The 16,576-nt window shown below is 44.3% G+C and overlaps 1 protein-coding gene and 1 long non-coding RNA gene across 3 annotated transcripts; both read left to right on the top strand.

Moving 5' to 3' along the window:
* Window positions 1–395: 395 nt before the first annotated feature.
* LOC146520982 (muscle M-line assembly protein unc-89-like) lies at window positions 396–14,708 on the top strand. Of its 2 annotated transcripts, XM_085154352.1 has the most exons (10): window positions 396–549; window positions 5,115–5,480; window positions 5,561–5,686; window positions 7,683–8,027; window positions 8,479–8,823; window positions 9,054–9,395; window positions 10,448–10,729; window positions 10,926–11,270; window positions 12,150–12,216; window positions 14,201–14,708. In XM_085154352.1, exons 1-10 carry the CDS (start codon window positions 516–518, stop codon window positions 14,247–14,249), a joined length of 2,301 nt encoding a protein of 766 aa, XP_085010478.1. In that variant the 5' UTR covers window positions 396–515; the 3' UTR covers window positions 14,250–14,708. The 2 variants fall into 2 exon arrangements, with proteins under 2 accessions (XP_085010478.1, XP_085010479.1); XM_085154353.1 differs by lacking the exon at window positions 8,479–8,823.
* Window positions 12,223–14,156, top strand: LOC146520983 (uncharacterized). Its single transcript, XR_014873249.1, has 2 exons — window positions 12,223–13,006; window positions 13,757–14,156. It is a non-coding gene; the product is annotated as an uncharacterized LOC146520983 (long non-coding RNA).
* Window positions 14,709–16,576: the final 1,868 nt, after the last annotated feature.

The raw sequence follows: 16,576 nt of genomic DNA, 5'->3' as shown, positions 1-16,576 counted from the left end.
AATGCACACTGGGAGATCCCACTACATGCAGTCACAGCAAGCACCATGTGGCTCTTGGGGGGTATCTTACTGAGGCAGCTCTTACTCCTCATTTTATGACAGGCAGACCCCCACTGTCAATAAATTCCTCACTCTGCACAGTTACACACCAAAGTTTAGCTAAACTACCTGCTTTGGCATGTCAGAGGTCAGGTTCAGCAACTTAATCTCATTCTTGACAGCTTTAAAGCCACATGAAATGCTTTGAGAATAAAAGTTCACAATTGTCCTTTAATCTTCGTACAGTCTGTGAGTGTTACAGCTTCTCACCTGCGCATCACTCTTTATTTCTTCCCTTTCCGTTTATCTTGTATTCAACACTGTAAAGAGCTTTTATTATGAAGGTTCTCAGGGAGGAGGAGACTTCCGGTAGAATCGAAAGTAGGTTTTTCTTTGTTCGCCATCTTGTTCAGAGTAACGTATCTGTGTCTGGGAGCGGTCGGTGAGGATCAGCTGTAACGGGACTGTTACCGAGGATGAAGATGATGATGATCGTGCTCCTCTTACTCAGTAAGAAACACACACAGAGGTGTTTTTAACCGCAAATGTTCACGTTCATCGTGCTCGTTCATGTGATGAAGCTCGTCCCCGCGGCCTCCGTGCAGGGCGGATCCCGCACTTTCAGTTGGTTTTATCAGCTGATCATATGTGTGTGTTTAAACCAGGGGTCGGCAACCTTTCTGATGATGAGTCTAAAATTTCCTCAGAAGTAAATGTGCCATATGATTGCTAGCGATGTGCGGTGTTCCAGATTAACTGGCGTTTAGATCAGCTGGCGTTGGTCGAACAGATGTGTGGCAGACTTGCGTTTCAGGAGCTGCTACCGACAAACCAGCAAAAAAAAACGTCATCTGTGACACTTGTGAGGTTATCTCAAACACACTCCGTCAGTCTCGATGCTGTTGATTGCATTGCAAATCCGTCAGCAGATAAATTGGAGCAGCCGGGCTACGTAAAGAGTTTTAGAGGGGCGTGTCCAGCGGGTGTGTGGACGGGAGCGCGAAACAGTCGCTCCACCTCAAGTCACTACTGCGCAGACTCTGGCCCTTTCTCAATTCTCAAGTACGCGAGTACGTACTCGCGTTCTCGGCGGGTACGTACTCGCCGAGAACGCACGGAAGTAGCAGAGTGAAGCTGACCCCCCACCCACTTGAAACGTAAAGGCAAATAGGCGGAGCGGTTAGTGCTACGTTTGTGCAGATTTGTGCAGGTGAAATTAGCGTTTGTGCTGCTACAGTATCTGAGATATAATGATTTTAATTATTACGGCCTACACTGTATAACACCAGTGTCTGTGGCAGTGAGTTTCAGCAGCTGTGGAGTTTTGCACTTTTATAGAAGGCTGTCCACTTTTTCTAGGCTTGCTGCATATTAACTTTTATTAGTTTACACTTTAGTAACACAATTTATTCAGCGGAAAGGTCAATATTTCTTTTGTTACCAGTGCAGAAACGTACACAAGGTAGGCTAAAGTTTTTCTGTGGCAAAACTGAGTTTCATCTGAAGTGATTCACGTATACCTAAATTATTATTATTTTTTCATACCCAGTTGGCCTCTATGATTTTGTTTTGAATTATATATGTTCATTATTATTAATGTAGCTGTCTCAGAAAAAATGAAGTGTTTGCTTTGATAGGTTGTTACCTACGTGTAGAAAACTGAATATTCCACAGCACCTAGGCGAGGGATCTTCAACCTGCGGCTCTAAAGCAACATGTGCAGTGTTGCCAACTCCTCAGTAAGGAAAATCGCTATTGGCTGTCCTAAAAGTCGCTAGAAGTCACTAAATGACGTCATCCCCTAATTTGCATAATTGGTCATGCTAATGTAATTGTAACCTATGTTGTTGGAAAGAGAAATAACATCGTGGAAGAGACATAAAGTGAGTAAAAAACATCCTAAATGCATTTAGAGTTCATTTAGAACTACAAATAAATTTATTTTAGCAATTATTGTTTTTTTTAATGTCACAATTCCAACCCTGCTCCTTAAGGAGGAGCAACCCCTCCCCCAAGTTCTCCACCAATCTACACTTTCATATTTTGTGGAATTATTGTTTTTAATATGGAGCTATTGAATTTGTGAGTTTATTAAATTGAGTCTGAGTATTTAACCCATTAACATGTACTGTACAGCACTTTAGTCCAGTGTGCTACATGTTTTAAAGTCCTTTAGAAACTTTTTTCTTGGACATTTTTGAAAATGTTTAACATTGAAAAAAATCCTTTTGATCCAGACAGTTAGCTATATCATGTATTAACTCAGTAACTAAAACCTCAGTATTTTAAATGTAAGCTTACCTTGTTCAGAAATCAGATGTAACACGCTGTTCTAAGAATCCTTCAGACACAGTAATGGCAAATAATAGTTTTTTCTGCCAGAAAATGTGTATTTGATGCAAAAGACTGCTAGCTTGTTCGTTTCTCAAAAAGTGTTCATGGGAGTGTAAAATGTTCAAATGTAGTTTTCAATAAAGTTTTTTTAATCCACTCTAAAAAAATAAATACTCAAGCATTTGCATCGTGGTTTTATGAACAAAAAGTGATTAAAGTAAAGAAATTGAAGTTAAAAAAAAATACACTCATTACAAATTTAGCTGATTAAATACAACAAGAGGGTTTTTTTAACCGAACTTTATTGAACAAGTGAACACACAAAGTGAAAGGTCATTTGAAAAAGACATTTTTCAGCAGTAACACCATAACAGAATATCTCATATCATAGCAGCACAAATACTAATTTTACCTGCACAAATCAGCACAAACGTAGCACTAAAAAAGTAGACCATTTTGGCCCGTGTTGGAGCAGTCTGGGGGGATGGTGACGTCATCGGCAAAAAATATAACTTTTAATATCTCGTAAACCGTAGCAGCACAAACGCTAATTTTACCTGCACAAATCAGCACAAACGTAGCACTAAAAAAGTAGACCATTTTGGCCCGTTTTGGAGCAGTCTGGGGGGATGGTGACCTTTGAATGACCTATAAAATAATGTTTAATATCTCAAAAACCGTAGCAGCACAAACGCTCATTTTACCTGCACAAATCTGCACAAACGTAGCACTAATCGCTCCGCCTATTTGCCTTTACGTTTCAAGTGGGTGGGGGGTCAGCTTCACTCACTCCACGGAAGTACGGACTCGCCGAGAACGCGAGCACTGACTCGCGATTTGTACACCAGCGTACTTGATGATGTCACAGGTCCGGAGTTTTTACTGCCGTCCCCTCTTAATTTAACTGTGAGTAATATGTTATGAAGCTTAACTTTAATCACAGCCAAACCGGTTTACTCAGGAACAAATAAAAAGCTGAAATAAACCAAATATTAACATTTAGAAGTTACCTAAGTGACTTATATATCATGTTTAACCTCAGTAGTGAAATCTCTATTAATAAAAATAGTGTACATGTACATACGTGTACATACCTTAATAAAAACAAGCAGGTGAGATGTTAGAACGTTTTTATTTTTATTGTAGTGGACACTCAATACAATAAACAGCTACTGGGGTTTGTTTAACCTGAGTAGCAAAAAGACCGCGGGGGGGTTGAAAACGATGTGCCGAGAGTCCGCTGTTCTCGCCGGCTGTAATAATCCGCGACCTCGCTGTCTGCTGTGGAGCTAGCGGGTCACAGACGTCTCCGAAAACGTCGGAGCTCGTTTGGAAATATATGATATCTTGATAAATCGAGCAGATATTTGAAGGTTACACAGCTACATTCTCGCTTGAAAAGAACTTAAAAGTTTATTTTGTGACCCAGAAAGAGTAATATTTAAAAGTTTTTAGCCCCGCTCGTCCGCCATTGCAGCGTTTGAGTTTTGGACGAAATGCATTCTGGGATATTTAGCTGTACCAAGTCCACACAAGTCACCACCGATGCATGCTCGATAAAACGGGCGGAGCGAGAACACATCCGGGAATTCTTCGCGTTCTCGGCTTGATGCGTACTTCGAATTGGAACAGTACTTGGTCTCCGACTGATGACGTATCACGAGTACACGAGAACGCAAGTACGCACAAGTACGCATATTGAGAAAGGCCCACAAGCTCCAAAAATGCAAGTTGGCAGCCTCCACAAGCGGGTATTTTGTCTTCATTTTTGCACAATGGGAGGAGGCGGTGTCGCGTCGTCCATGTTTTCTACAGTCAGTGGTTTAAACATGTGTGTAGTACAGACAGCAGGAGACAGTGAGGTTGGATGCTAACAGGCAGGACTGGAAACCGGGCCTGCAGGGCTCTGTGAGTCTCCTACACCGACACCCTGGCTGTACACTATTGTACTGAGCAGCGTGTGTGAGATGATCTGACGTGTCTGAGCTCAGACTGCAGCTACAGGAAGTTCCCACTGAGCCTTCTTAGATGTAACTCCAAACGCGAGCAGGGGGAGGAGCCACAGACACAAACAGGAAGTAGAAACAGTACACCAGCCCTCCTCCTGTCACACAGCCAGGGTGCTGTTAGCTCAGTGCTGGTGGAGCTGAGACCTCCACCCACACAGAGAGACAAGCACTCCCACCTAAAGAGGCAGAGACAGAAACATGTACTACATATGGTACTACGTGTAAATACTACATATTTGTCCTGCTGCAGCTCAGGAGCATAAAATCATTCAGTTAGTAACAAAGTTTTATCTTTGGTCTGATGTCACAGCCTGAGTTACTTTCAGCTGATGTTAATCACAGCATATAGGCTACATTCATTTATCATAATTAACTGCAGACAGATGAGCTTTATCCACCTGACCTGAGTCTCTCTCACTGCACACCTGCTGGTGGACCTGAGTGACCCTCACAGGAAGCTTCTCTCAGCTGCTTCCTCTGTGATGTTCTGAGTACAGGTTTCTGTGTGAGGGCAGGACACATGTGCAGAAGCCTTTACTGCACATGTGTGTTTGTGTTGTGTTGGTGATCTGAGCTGGACAGGTTCACTGTGACAGACCTGAGCTGATGGTTCATTAGCATGCACTGTTTCTGTGCTGAAGTGTGTGTGTGTGTGTGTGTGTGAGAGAGAGAGAGAGAAAGGTCATGTGACTGGAAGCACAGGTCTCACCTGTTTCATGTTTCTGTCTTCAGTTTCCCAGCATGCCTCAGGGGTGGAGGTGTATGAGGGGAAGGAGTCTGTTCTGCTGCCCTGTCAGGTACCAGCTGATGTTTCCAGGAACTCCACAGCAGCAGTGTGGGACCATAACGAGGAGCTCAGCAACCCAACAGTTCACCTGCGTAGGCAGAAAAGTGACAATCTTGATGAGCGTGACGATCTTAGTCGTCAGAATGATCTTTACAAACATCGAACATCAATGAGAGTCGACGCTCTGCAGACTGGAGACCTCAGCCTCACTCTGAGGAAGCCCACAGTCTCTGACAGTGGAAGCTACACCTGCATCACCCGCAAGGCTGGAGAAGATCTGAGCAAAACTGTAGTACAGCTGAAAGTCACAAGTCAGTGGACCGAGGTCAGATTGATGTGAGTTCATACAAACATGTTGATGATGTTCATGTCTCCTGTGTTTGTGTTACAGAACCTCCTCCTCCTCCTCCAGTCTGGCCCAAAGTCGTCACAGCTATGCTGGTTATTCTGATCATCCTGGCTGCTGCCTTTAGTCTGTTTGTGTGCTGTGCATATAAAAGGATAAAGGACAGCAAAGGTGTGTGTGTGTGTGTGTGTGTTTTATAATGTGTGTGCGTTTCCACAGAGCAGACCAAGAAGTGGAAGCAGCAGCCGTCACCTTCACCTGTTACTCAGTAACACCACAGTCACACATTCAGTCATTCAGTTGTTGTGTTCATCTTATCGATAACAATAATTCATCTCGATGCGTGCTCAGTCATTCAGGTATCTTATGGTATTCAACTCTGTGCACTTTGCTGTTATTTATCGTCCCCTTAAATACAAAGAACTTCATAAATGACTTTTCCTAGCTGGGCCCAACTACGATCATGTTCTTATTGTGGGAGATTTTCATCTTAATTGTACATTAAGATTTTAATGTACATGTCTGCTGTCCTGACAAACCTCTGGTGAAGGAGTTTTTAAGCCTTATTGACTCTTTTAATCTGGTCCCGTCTGTAGCTGGTCCCACACACGAACACAGACACACACTCGACCTGTCACACAGTCCACCTGTGTCTAATGTGGAAGTGACCGTATGGCTGTATTATTTGATGCTGTGTTTTCACACACTACAGTTCAAACCAGTGCTCCTGTTCGCCGCTGTCGGATTGATTTCAATCTTCTTGAACTATCCTGGACTCTGTGGCGCCACTAAAAACCAGGCAGCCCAAGGCTAAAACCGAGCCTTGGTTTAGTGACATGATGCAGGCTGTGAGAGGGGAGTGTCGTAGAGCTGAACGCAGATGGAAGAGGGGCAAACTTCAGGCGTCTCTTCTAACCTTAAAGGACTGCTGGACAAAATGCTGCTGCACAACTTTTAACTGGAACTCCCAGTTCAAGTCCCATCCTGGCTGTCTGTATGTGTTAGAGTTCATTTTAAAATTCTGTTTGTTTTTAAATTGCCCCACCCTGACCTTAACCACCCCCAGGTTTCTCAGGTCAGCTGATTAGCTGCTCCTGGAGGTACCCAGGTCCAAGACGAACAAATATCCCACATGTGGGACTAATAAAGGTTATCTTATCTTCAGCTCAGAGGGGACAGGGCCTTCTCCGTTGCTGCTCCTAATCTCTGGAACAATCTGGCCCAGCACATTAGAGACGCCCCTTCATTGTCCACTTTTAAAACACATCTTCTCATTTTACTGCTTTAATTTGATCTAATGTGCTGATTTTGTTGTTTCTATTTAATTTGACCTGTTTTTTATTTGTGTATTGTTTTCTTCTTTCTTTGTGGGCACGGTGGTTAGCACTGTTGCCGCACAGCAAGAAGGTCCTGAGTTCAACTCCACCATCAGGTCTTTCTGTGTGGAGTTTGCATGTTCTCCCCGTGTTTGTGTGGGTTCTCCCCGTGTACTCCAGCTTCCTCCCACCGTCCACATCCAGTTTGTGGAGATAGGTTCATTGAAAAAATCTAAATTGCCCATAGTTGTGAATCTGTGAGTGAATGTGAGTGCGAATGACTGCCTGTCTGTGTGTTGGCCCTGCGACAGACTGGCGACCTGTCCAGGGTGTACCCCGCCTCTCGCCCTATGACAGCTGGGATAGGCTCCAGCAGCCCCCGCGACCCTGAAAGGGATAAGTGGAAGCGAATGGATGGAAGTTTTCTGTTTGTCATGTCAGAACTTTGTTTGCAGCTGGGACTTGTCTGACAGCGCTTCATGAATAAATCGATTACTTACAGTGTTACTGGTTGTAACTAATATCTGCTAGAATCTCTGCAGACCATCAGTAGCAGCCTGAAGCAGAAGAATTAGTTTAAGTCTCCTTCATGTCTCTAAAGAAGTGCTGACACATTACAACATACTGCAGCACTAATTCATGCACAACTTTCACAGATTAAATAAATGTTTGTTATAATTCAAAGTTAGTACTGCCTGTAGCAGCTGTTTGTGCAGCCTCACACATCAACACACAACAGTTCAGCTCCAAGTCAGAGAAACTGAGAACAGCTGGTTACACAGCAGAGGACAGGATGGACCATCAACCTCACTCATGTCTGTCTGTCTGTAAACCTCATGTTCTCCTCTCAGCTCTGCTGCCAGAGGTGGTGGAGGTGCCACAGGGGGAGGAGTCTGTCCTGCTGCCCTTTAAAGCTACAGCTGACCTTCCTCAGGACTTCACAGTGGATTGGATACACACTCGACCCAAATGCATGATGGTCCACGTGTATCAGAGTGGAAACAATCTGTCAGATGAACAGGACCAGCGTTACAGAGGTCGCACAGAGATGAAGGATAAAGATCCACTGAGAACTAAAGACCTCAGTCTGACCCTGAAACCCCTCCACCTTACTGACAGTGGACTCTACACCTGCATCGTCTCCAACAAGCATGGACGCGTGCTGACACATAAATCAGTGACTCTCAGAGTCAGAGGTGAGTGTAGCAGCTGTTTGTCCACATCACAATTCCTCCATGAATAAGATCCAATCAGACAGATTCTTGGGTGCTGTGTTCTTTATTCTTTTTAAGATAACCTTACTAAATGTCTGGATATGACAGTATTTGTATCATCATCTTTTTGCTACTACACATAGTTGTAACCCCCATTACTGGTTTCATTCTCAAATGCTGTTTTTGAGGCCCATTTTCAGAATATGTCCAGAAAGCTGGTATTGCTTTGTTTTCAGTTCGACAATAACAGGTCCAACAAAGCTTTGGCAGGAGAACATGCAAAGACATGACTTGTTAGCATTTGTAGCATAGAATTGATCACAGTGTTTTTTTCTCAGCAGTGCACACAGTGGGAATATTTAGTCTCATCATCATGGAACAGTAACAGTGAGCTTTTTTATCTGTCTGTCTATGTTCTTCTGTTTTCTCTCAGCTCCTCAGCCAGAGGTGGTGAATGCAACAGATGCAGACGAGTCTGCCCTGCTGCCCTTTACAACCACGGCCGGCCTTCGTCAGGACGTCACAGTGGAGTGGACTGTCACTGAACCCCCAAAGAGGAAGGTCCATGTGTATGAGAGTGGAAACAATCTGTCAGATAAACAGGACCAGCGTTACAGAGGTCGCACAGAGATGAAGGATAAAGATCCACTGAGCACTAAAGACCTCAGTCTGACCCTGAAAGACCCCCACCTCACTGACAGTGGAGTCTACACCTGCACCGTCTACGACAAGGATGGACACATGCTGCTACAGAAAGTAGTGACTCTCAGTGTCAGAGGTGAGTGTAACAGCTGTTTGTCCACAGTGTGAATCCCTGCATGTGTAAACCTGTGTGTCCAGCTGTTTGCAGCTGTGTGAGAATAAAAGCTGCACAGCTGTTTGTGCAGCCTCACACATCAACACACAACAGTTCAGCTCCAAGTCAGAGAAACACTGAGAACAGCTGGTTACACAGCAGAGGACAGGATGGACCATCAACCTCACTCATGTCTGTCTGTGTCTTTACAGAGAGTCTGCCAGACATTGTGCAGGTGAAACAAGGAGCGGAGTCCATCAAGCTGCCCTTAAAAACCACAGCTGACCTTCCTCAGGACGTCAAAGTGGAGTGGACACTCACTCAACCCAAACACATGACGGTCCACGTGTATCAGAGTGGAAAGAGTCAGTCACATATCCAAGACCAGGATAACGAACCTCGCACAGAGATGAAGGAAGATCCACTGAGCACTAAAGACCTCAGTCTGACCCTGAACAAACCCCACTTTAGTGACACTGGAGTCTACACCTGCACCGTCTCCAACAAGGATGGAGACACGCTGCTGCAGAAATCAGTGACTCTCCATGCCATGGGTGAGTGAAACAGCTGTTTGTGTGAATCCAGCATGAATGAGTGAAATCAAAGAGCTGCTGATGGATCTGTGATAACCTGATACGATAAAATAATGTTTCTATGAGACACAAAAGTGCTGAAAATCAATTTTAATAACTGAAAGTGTAATGAGATATTTTGCGTTTTCTATCTAATACAAGCTGGGTATGTTCTTCACTGAGCTCTCTATCATCATCATCGTCACTACAGATGAATACATTTGCTGGCACTGCTACTCTTAAGGGTTCTGCTGATTGGTCAACGTCTTTAATGAGACTTTTTGGTAAATAAGGAACAGAATGCTTCATCTTATATATATAAATCTATGTCTCAAATTGTGGTCATAAATACTTTGTACTTGTAAATCAGGATTTGTGTGTGGCCAAAAAATACGGGAGGAGTCTGTGCTGCTGCCTTTAAGACCAAAGATGACCTTGATCAAGTTTGTCACACTGGAGTGGACTCTTGTTAAGAGATATATTCTAAAACACTTCTTCAGCAGCGAATCAGAGAAGAGAAACACACAGATTTACTTGCTAGCAAGGGCAGCCTAGAGTGAGACTCAGAGACCCGCCCTGAGGACTGCCCTGCTCCTTTATTTATACACTTCAGTGAGCGTTTGTTCCTCACATTGGAATGTGGAGGTGTGTGTGTGTGTGTGTGTGTGTGTGTGTGTGTGTGTGTCAGAGTGTGACCCCATAATGACTTCCCTAAACCTGCTGGTCTGGAAAGTCCAGCAGTTCATCTAAACAAAAGGCACTTAGACTAAGACAGATATAACTACGTTCATCCTACCGTAAAACAATAAGACAAGGTACGACCTTTCCCATGCTCCCAGGATGTGGGGGTGAACCCCAGAACACCCTGGAATGTTACAGACTTCCTAGGATGAGACCAACTACATACTTCTAAACACAAATGATTCACTGCAGTATTCTACCATATTCAAACTTATATCATTAAAGATTATACTGACTACTAAGTACAATTTTCCATTGACATCTCTCAATGGTGTCTGTCTGTCTCTTTTCAGACGACCCTGTGAAGATAAAGGAGGCACTGTATGGAGACAAGTCTTATTTGTTAGAATTTAACAAAACAGATAAACACCGTGACGTTTCCACAGTGGAGTGGAAACTCATATACCCCAAATACAAGTTGATAAAGAAAATACATAACCATCAGGGAAGTGAGGTAGACCTCAGTCTGAACCTGGAAGACCTCCAGCTCACTGACAGTGGAGTCTACACCTGCACCGCCTATAAGGAGGATGGACACGCTCTGCTACAGAGATCAGTGACTCTCAGTGTCACAGGTGAGTGTAACAGCTGTTTGTCCACAGTGTGAATCCCTGCATGTGTAAACCTGTGTGTCCAGCTGTTTGTGCAGCCTCACACATCAACACACAACAGTTCAGCTCCAAGTCAGAGAAACACTGAGAACAGCTGGTTACACAGAGGACAGGATGGACCATCAACTCATGTCTGTGTGTGTTCATGTTCTGCTCTCAGACTTCCAGGTGGAAGTGGTGGAGGTGCCACAGGGGGAGGAGTCTGTCCTGCTGCCCTTTAAAACCACAGCTGACCTTCATCATGTTCGTGAAGTGTTGTGGATGCTCACTGAAGACGAAAACGTCATACTCGATGTGTATGAGAGTGAACCCAGCAACCAGCACAATCAACAGCACCAGCGTTACAGAGGTCGCACAAAGATGGATGAAGATCCACTGAGAACTGGAGACCTCAGTCTGACCCTGAAACACCCCCGCCTTGACGACAGTCGTAGCTACACCTGCACCGTTCTCAACAAGGATGATCGCGTGCTGCTAGAGAAAGTAGTGACTCTCAAAGTCAGACGTGAGTGTACCAGTGCAGTAAATATCGAACAAATGCTCTAAAAAGATTGATAAGAAGTTTAGACTATAAGAAAGAAAGTGTCACATAAAGATCTGAACACACCTTTAGCTGCACCGTCCCTTTGCTTCTGTAGTGAAACTACAACTAATAACAAATATTTAAGGAGTCTAGTTTGATAAACAGCAGAACTATCTTCACATGATGTCTGCAACCACAGACAGCTGACAGTGTTCATCTGGATGTTCTTAATGGAAGTGTTAGGGTGACTTCTTCAGCCTTCTGAGACTGAAGAAGTCCTGGATGATTGAACGTGCTTCAAGGTTAAATCCACATTCATTCACTGAATTAAAGAGAAATGAAAATAATCATAAGTACTTGCTTGATAATCACCAGGACTGAAGAGCATCTTTTACAAGCCAAATATAGAAGCTAAGTGTGTTTTATCTACGCGATGGGTATGAATAAAACCTTTGGACCAAACAACACTGAGCCCAGTGAGATAACTAAACTGTAAATGTGTCAGTGCAGAGTGTAAAATAACATTTGTGATACATGTCCTTCAATGTAGTGTTAAACTCACAGCTGAGCTGTTCACGGACAGCTGTGATTGGCCTATACAGACAGGTGACCAGGTGCTGATTTAGGGAATGCTTGGTTTGCATTTTAAATATCACTCAGTCATAGTCGTTTAACTGTAGGAAGCCAAATCTGTGCAATCTATGGAGTTCATGTATGTGATCGTTTTCATCACCATTAAAGGTTGTTCCAGTGTTCCCACTACTCAGACTAAACCACAGCTGAGAGGAAACAGTCACATGGTCACCTGGTTTGTGTCTGATGTAGACAGACTGAGACTCACTCCTGTTTTCTCCTCTGCAGCAACCTTAAAGGGAATCGTGGCAGACATGCTTCCATGCACGAGGAGGCCACCAAAACAGGAACCGAGGTATGTTTACCTGTGAGGTCACCATGGTAACTGCAGCTGGTCCAGTTTCAATGAGCTGCACTTTAAATATGGAATGATCTTTATATCATAAGAAGGAAGAAGAAAAAGAAAAAATGTAATCTGAGCAAATCATTTCGTTTCACAGGCACAGTTGAATTGCTCGTGCATAAATCCAACAACCTGCACAGAGCTCAGCGGCCACGCCCACAGAGAAGCTGCGAGTGTTTCTCCTGTGATCGTGCTGCAGCATTTTTACACTCGTGCAGTTCATCTGCTGGTGACATTTTGCTGGTTCATCACTATAGCTGTTACTTGACTTGGCAGTGTGGAGGTGAATCAACCCAAAGGTTGATTGTGTTCATCTGGACGTTTTCAGTGGGAGAAACATTTCATTATCATCCAGGTGACTCATTCAGTCTCAGCCGACTGCAGGTTTCCAACCTTATAAACAGGACATTTGCATAATGACCCAAACTAGCAGCAGTGAGGGAACAATGAACAGTTCAGTGGTGCCCACTGAAAACACAGATGAACACAATTAACCTTTTAGGATGCTTATTTAAAAGCACCTTTCAAGGACACGGAACAGCAAATAAAACAGGCGTGAAAACAGTTATATGGCGTAGGCAACATTAAACAGGTGGGTTTTGAGGTTGGACTTAAAAAGAGGGAATGAGGTGATGTTTCTGAGGTCTGCAGGTAAGGTTGGGGGTCAGAGCGGCTAAAAGCCCCCCACAGAAACAAGACGAGAGGAAGGAAGAGAAAAAGAAAGAGAAGAGGATGATCGGGGGCACTGGAGTGGGATGGTGATCTGAACCAAGCCAGAGATGGTGGGGAGAGACAATGAATAGCTTTAAATGAATAGAGGAGTATTTTAACATTAATGTGAGATTTGACCGGGAGCTGATGTGGTAGGTAGAGCTTTGCTTCTCATCCATAAACTCTCCATCTGTCATGTGACTCTTGCACAGGTGGTAGAAGAGGTTTGAGTGGGGACGGGTTTTGCAGAGTCCAGTTTTCTGGCCCGTGTCAGACTTTTCTTGCTACAGAGCGAGTCCCTCGTTTAGGAATAATGTCCTGGATTTGTTTTGGTCTTTCTGTTTGTCATCATTTCAGTTTATTTTACAAAATCTCAACAGGATCTTCAGCTTTATTGTGAAAGGTTTATGTGGAAAATAAACAAGCGGACGGCAGAGCCACACGCTGGGTTTACCGTCGTTGTTGCTAACGACAGTGGCTTGTCTGTCCGTCCACACTGTGGTTATATTAAATATAAGAGAAAGAAAGAACTTTAAGAAATTGATATAGCCACTACAGTGATCATCAAAACCATGAAAACAAACCGTAAACAGTTTACATTGTGACACCATGAAACAAACGATCGTGTATAATATGAAACAATAGGCGTTTTCATATCGTCATCAGATATATAGCCTTATATCGAACTGCCCTATCCACTGAAGGGCCAGGGTTCTGACACCAACAGAGTGACCAATCACATCAGGACCCTGGCCTCCTTTAGGCAAAGTGATCTGCACAGGCTAAAATGACCTTTGCTAGCAGATTAAGTGTAGCACCGCTGCAGCTCGAGCAGAGGAGAAACCTCTTTGGGTTTTGGCTTCTCTGTGCACCTGGCTGGAGTGCTGCACCGACTTTATGAAGAATTGAATTATTTGCTTGAATTCTGTTTTTTTTCTTGCATGGGACTCATCATATAAAGATTATTCCATATTTAACACTGATTAATGGAACAAGGAGCTCAGAGCTCAGTGAGTGAGGACATGACCTGCCTGTGCAGGTATGAATGTATGAACCTGGTTTAATTCTTGGCTCTGATCCTCATCCTAGTTCCAGCTGATCAATCACAGATCAGAGAACTGATCAGTCTGTTTGTAGGATATTGATCAGCTGGCACAGCTGGGATAGACCCCAGCATCAAACCCACGGACCCATGTGAGTGTCTGACTGTCCTCTGTGTCCTCAGGAACACGAACCATGAAGTCGTTCCTCTGATGGACGTTCATTCAGCTTGATGGGTCACAGAGGAGGAGGAGCTGGTGATGAAGAGCAGCCTGTGTGTATATACAATATCTGTTGTGTATTCAGCCCTGAGGAAGATGAAGATGCAGCTTTGCTTTGGCCTTCCTCTGCTAACAGCTAACAGCTAACTAACCTCAGCCAGATGTTCTGCAGCTGTTTGTCTAACTTTACAAGTTTATAAAGATGATGACCCCGAGCGTGTTTCTGCTGTTCTGATGGATCTCCACAGAGCGTTTTGACCTTTGACCCACATGAAGCTAACATGTGACACAAAGGTCAAAGCTGCTGACTGTCAGGAAGCATCAAACATCATGAAACACCCCTCTGATCTCAGCGCTACCTGAGGCCACACCCACACTTCCTGTCAGTGCCTGTGATTGACAGCTGCCTGAGGTCACTATGTTGTGATGTTGGTGCTGTATGATCCACATTAAATGTTTTTTACTTATTAACATGACGTCTGGTGTCTCTCTGTCACATATACAGTATTTATTCATGTCAGTCCATTCAGTGCACACTGGTTAGAAACCACAAACATGTCAGTTATCAAACACTGTGCTGTTGTGTTGCAGCTGCGCACACACACTAATGTTGGGTCAAAGCTGTGTTCAGATCAGGCTGTCCTGGTCTGATGGAGCTGCCTGTTCAAACAGTGAATGACCTGCTGTGGAGGGTCCTTCATCATGTTCTGATGGAGCTGTGGGGTTCTTCCACTGTGGGCAGAGGGCCGCCATCATGGTGTTTCCTGTGAGCCACGGTGCAGCTGTGAGTCAGTATGCTCTCTATAGAGCACCGATAAACACCAGCAGCTCAGACATTTCATTATTCAGGGGAGGGAGGTGTCAGGAGTTGACGAAGCTGGAAATATGGGGTTTAATTATGGTGGAGGACTCCAGGCAGAGTGGGACAGACACTGGCTGAAGGCTCCATCCACCCGGCCTGGGACACCGTCAGGACCAGCAGCCTTCCTCAGGTCGACGGTTCGCAGTGACCTCATGCTCGTGCGCTGTGAGGGTGGAGCTTGTGAGGTGAGTGGGTTGTGGTGCAGCACAGTGGCTGATCGATAAATACCATCTCAGTGAATCCAGCAGACGTCACATGAGGTCATAGAGTCTCCATCACTGATTAAACACCACAGCTGTGAAAAGTATGACCAGGTTTGCATTTGGTGTTGGAGTTAATAACACATTCAAAGCATTGTTGTAAATATACCGTCCAATAAGAGCATGTTTCAAAATAAACATGTAACATCTCTGGTAGAATGAGCTTGACTGGTTCGTGAGCTCAAAGGACCAAACGTTTGCTGCTATAAGCTAACTGCTCATTTCTTGGCCTAGCCAAATAAAAAAGAAAGAAAACTGTATGAGGTCACATGGTTTTTATTACTAGAGCGAGGATACTTAGAGTGCTTTGTTCAGGGTATGGACGCTAAGGTCACAGTTCACATTTATTGTATTTTCTATGTCATCGTTGTACACCATTAATCTCAGGATTACAGGTGTGGGTAGAGTCTTTCTAACATTCAGCTACAGCACAGTACTCCATTTTATCTTCAGTGTGAACATGTCCTTTCATTTCAGATGACCGGTGTAATAATATCACTGTTGTGTTTTACATAAAGGCACAGAGACTCGTGCAGGGACATCATGCAAACCTCCCACAGAGATCCTGAACGGTCTGTCAGTGTGAGGCTGAGTCTGTACCTCTGTGACTGCACTCGTCACTTACCCACCATGCACCACTCCTCTCAGTCAGGGACTGTAACCCATCTACATCCCTGGGCAGGCTGTGATCAGCTGACCAAAGTCAATGTTTATGTTTTGTTTATTTATTATGGTGGCACAGGTGTACAGCTTTACCTGCATCTCAGGTGGTGGCATGTGGGTGTGGTCACAGTCTATTTACCTGCTCTCAGTGTTCGCAGCAGGTGTGTTGGGTGAGGGGTTTGTGGGCAAACTTTTCTGTTGACCATTTGTAATTTGATTCAAAGCACAAAAGTTTGTTTTGTTTTGTTCTTAAAATAAATGCGCGAAGTACAAGTGTGACTCATTATGGGTTATTGGAGGCGCGTCACAGGGACACAACCAACTCAGCCAGCCACGGCTTTATTTATGGATGAAAGTCGCAACACTGTCTTTGGCTGTACACAGCTGGATTCATCCAGATGTGAGCAGATGTCTTGTGATCTTCTAGGCTGAACTGCTGTAATTCATTATATGATGACCTCTGACAGAGCCACCCATTACTCTGTGACCTCATGGCTTCCTGGTTCTGACCCATGTGACTGAGTGGACCAATCAGTGGCCGTCAGCGTGTGAAC

Source organism: Neolamprologus multifasciatus, chromosome 3 (genome assembly GCF_963576455.1).
Source record: "Neolamprologus multifasciatus chromosome 3, fNeoMul1.2, whole genome shotgun sequence".
Taxonomy (NCBI): Eukaryota; Metazoa; Chordata; class Actinopteri; order Cichliformes; family Cichlidae; genus Neolamprologus; species Neolamprologus multifasciatus.
This window is presented reverse-complemented; position numbering and strand designations above follow the sequence as displayed.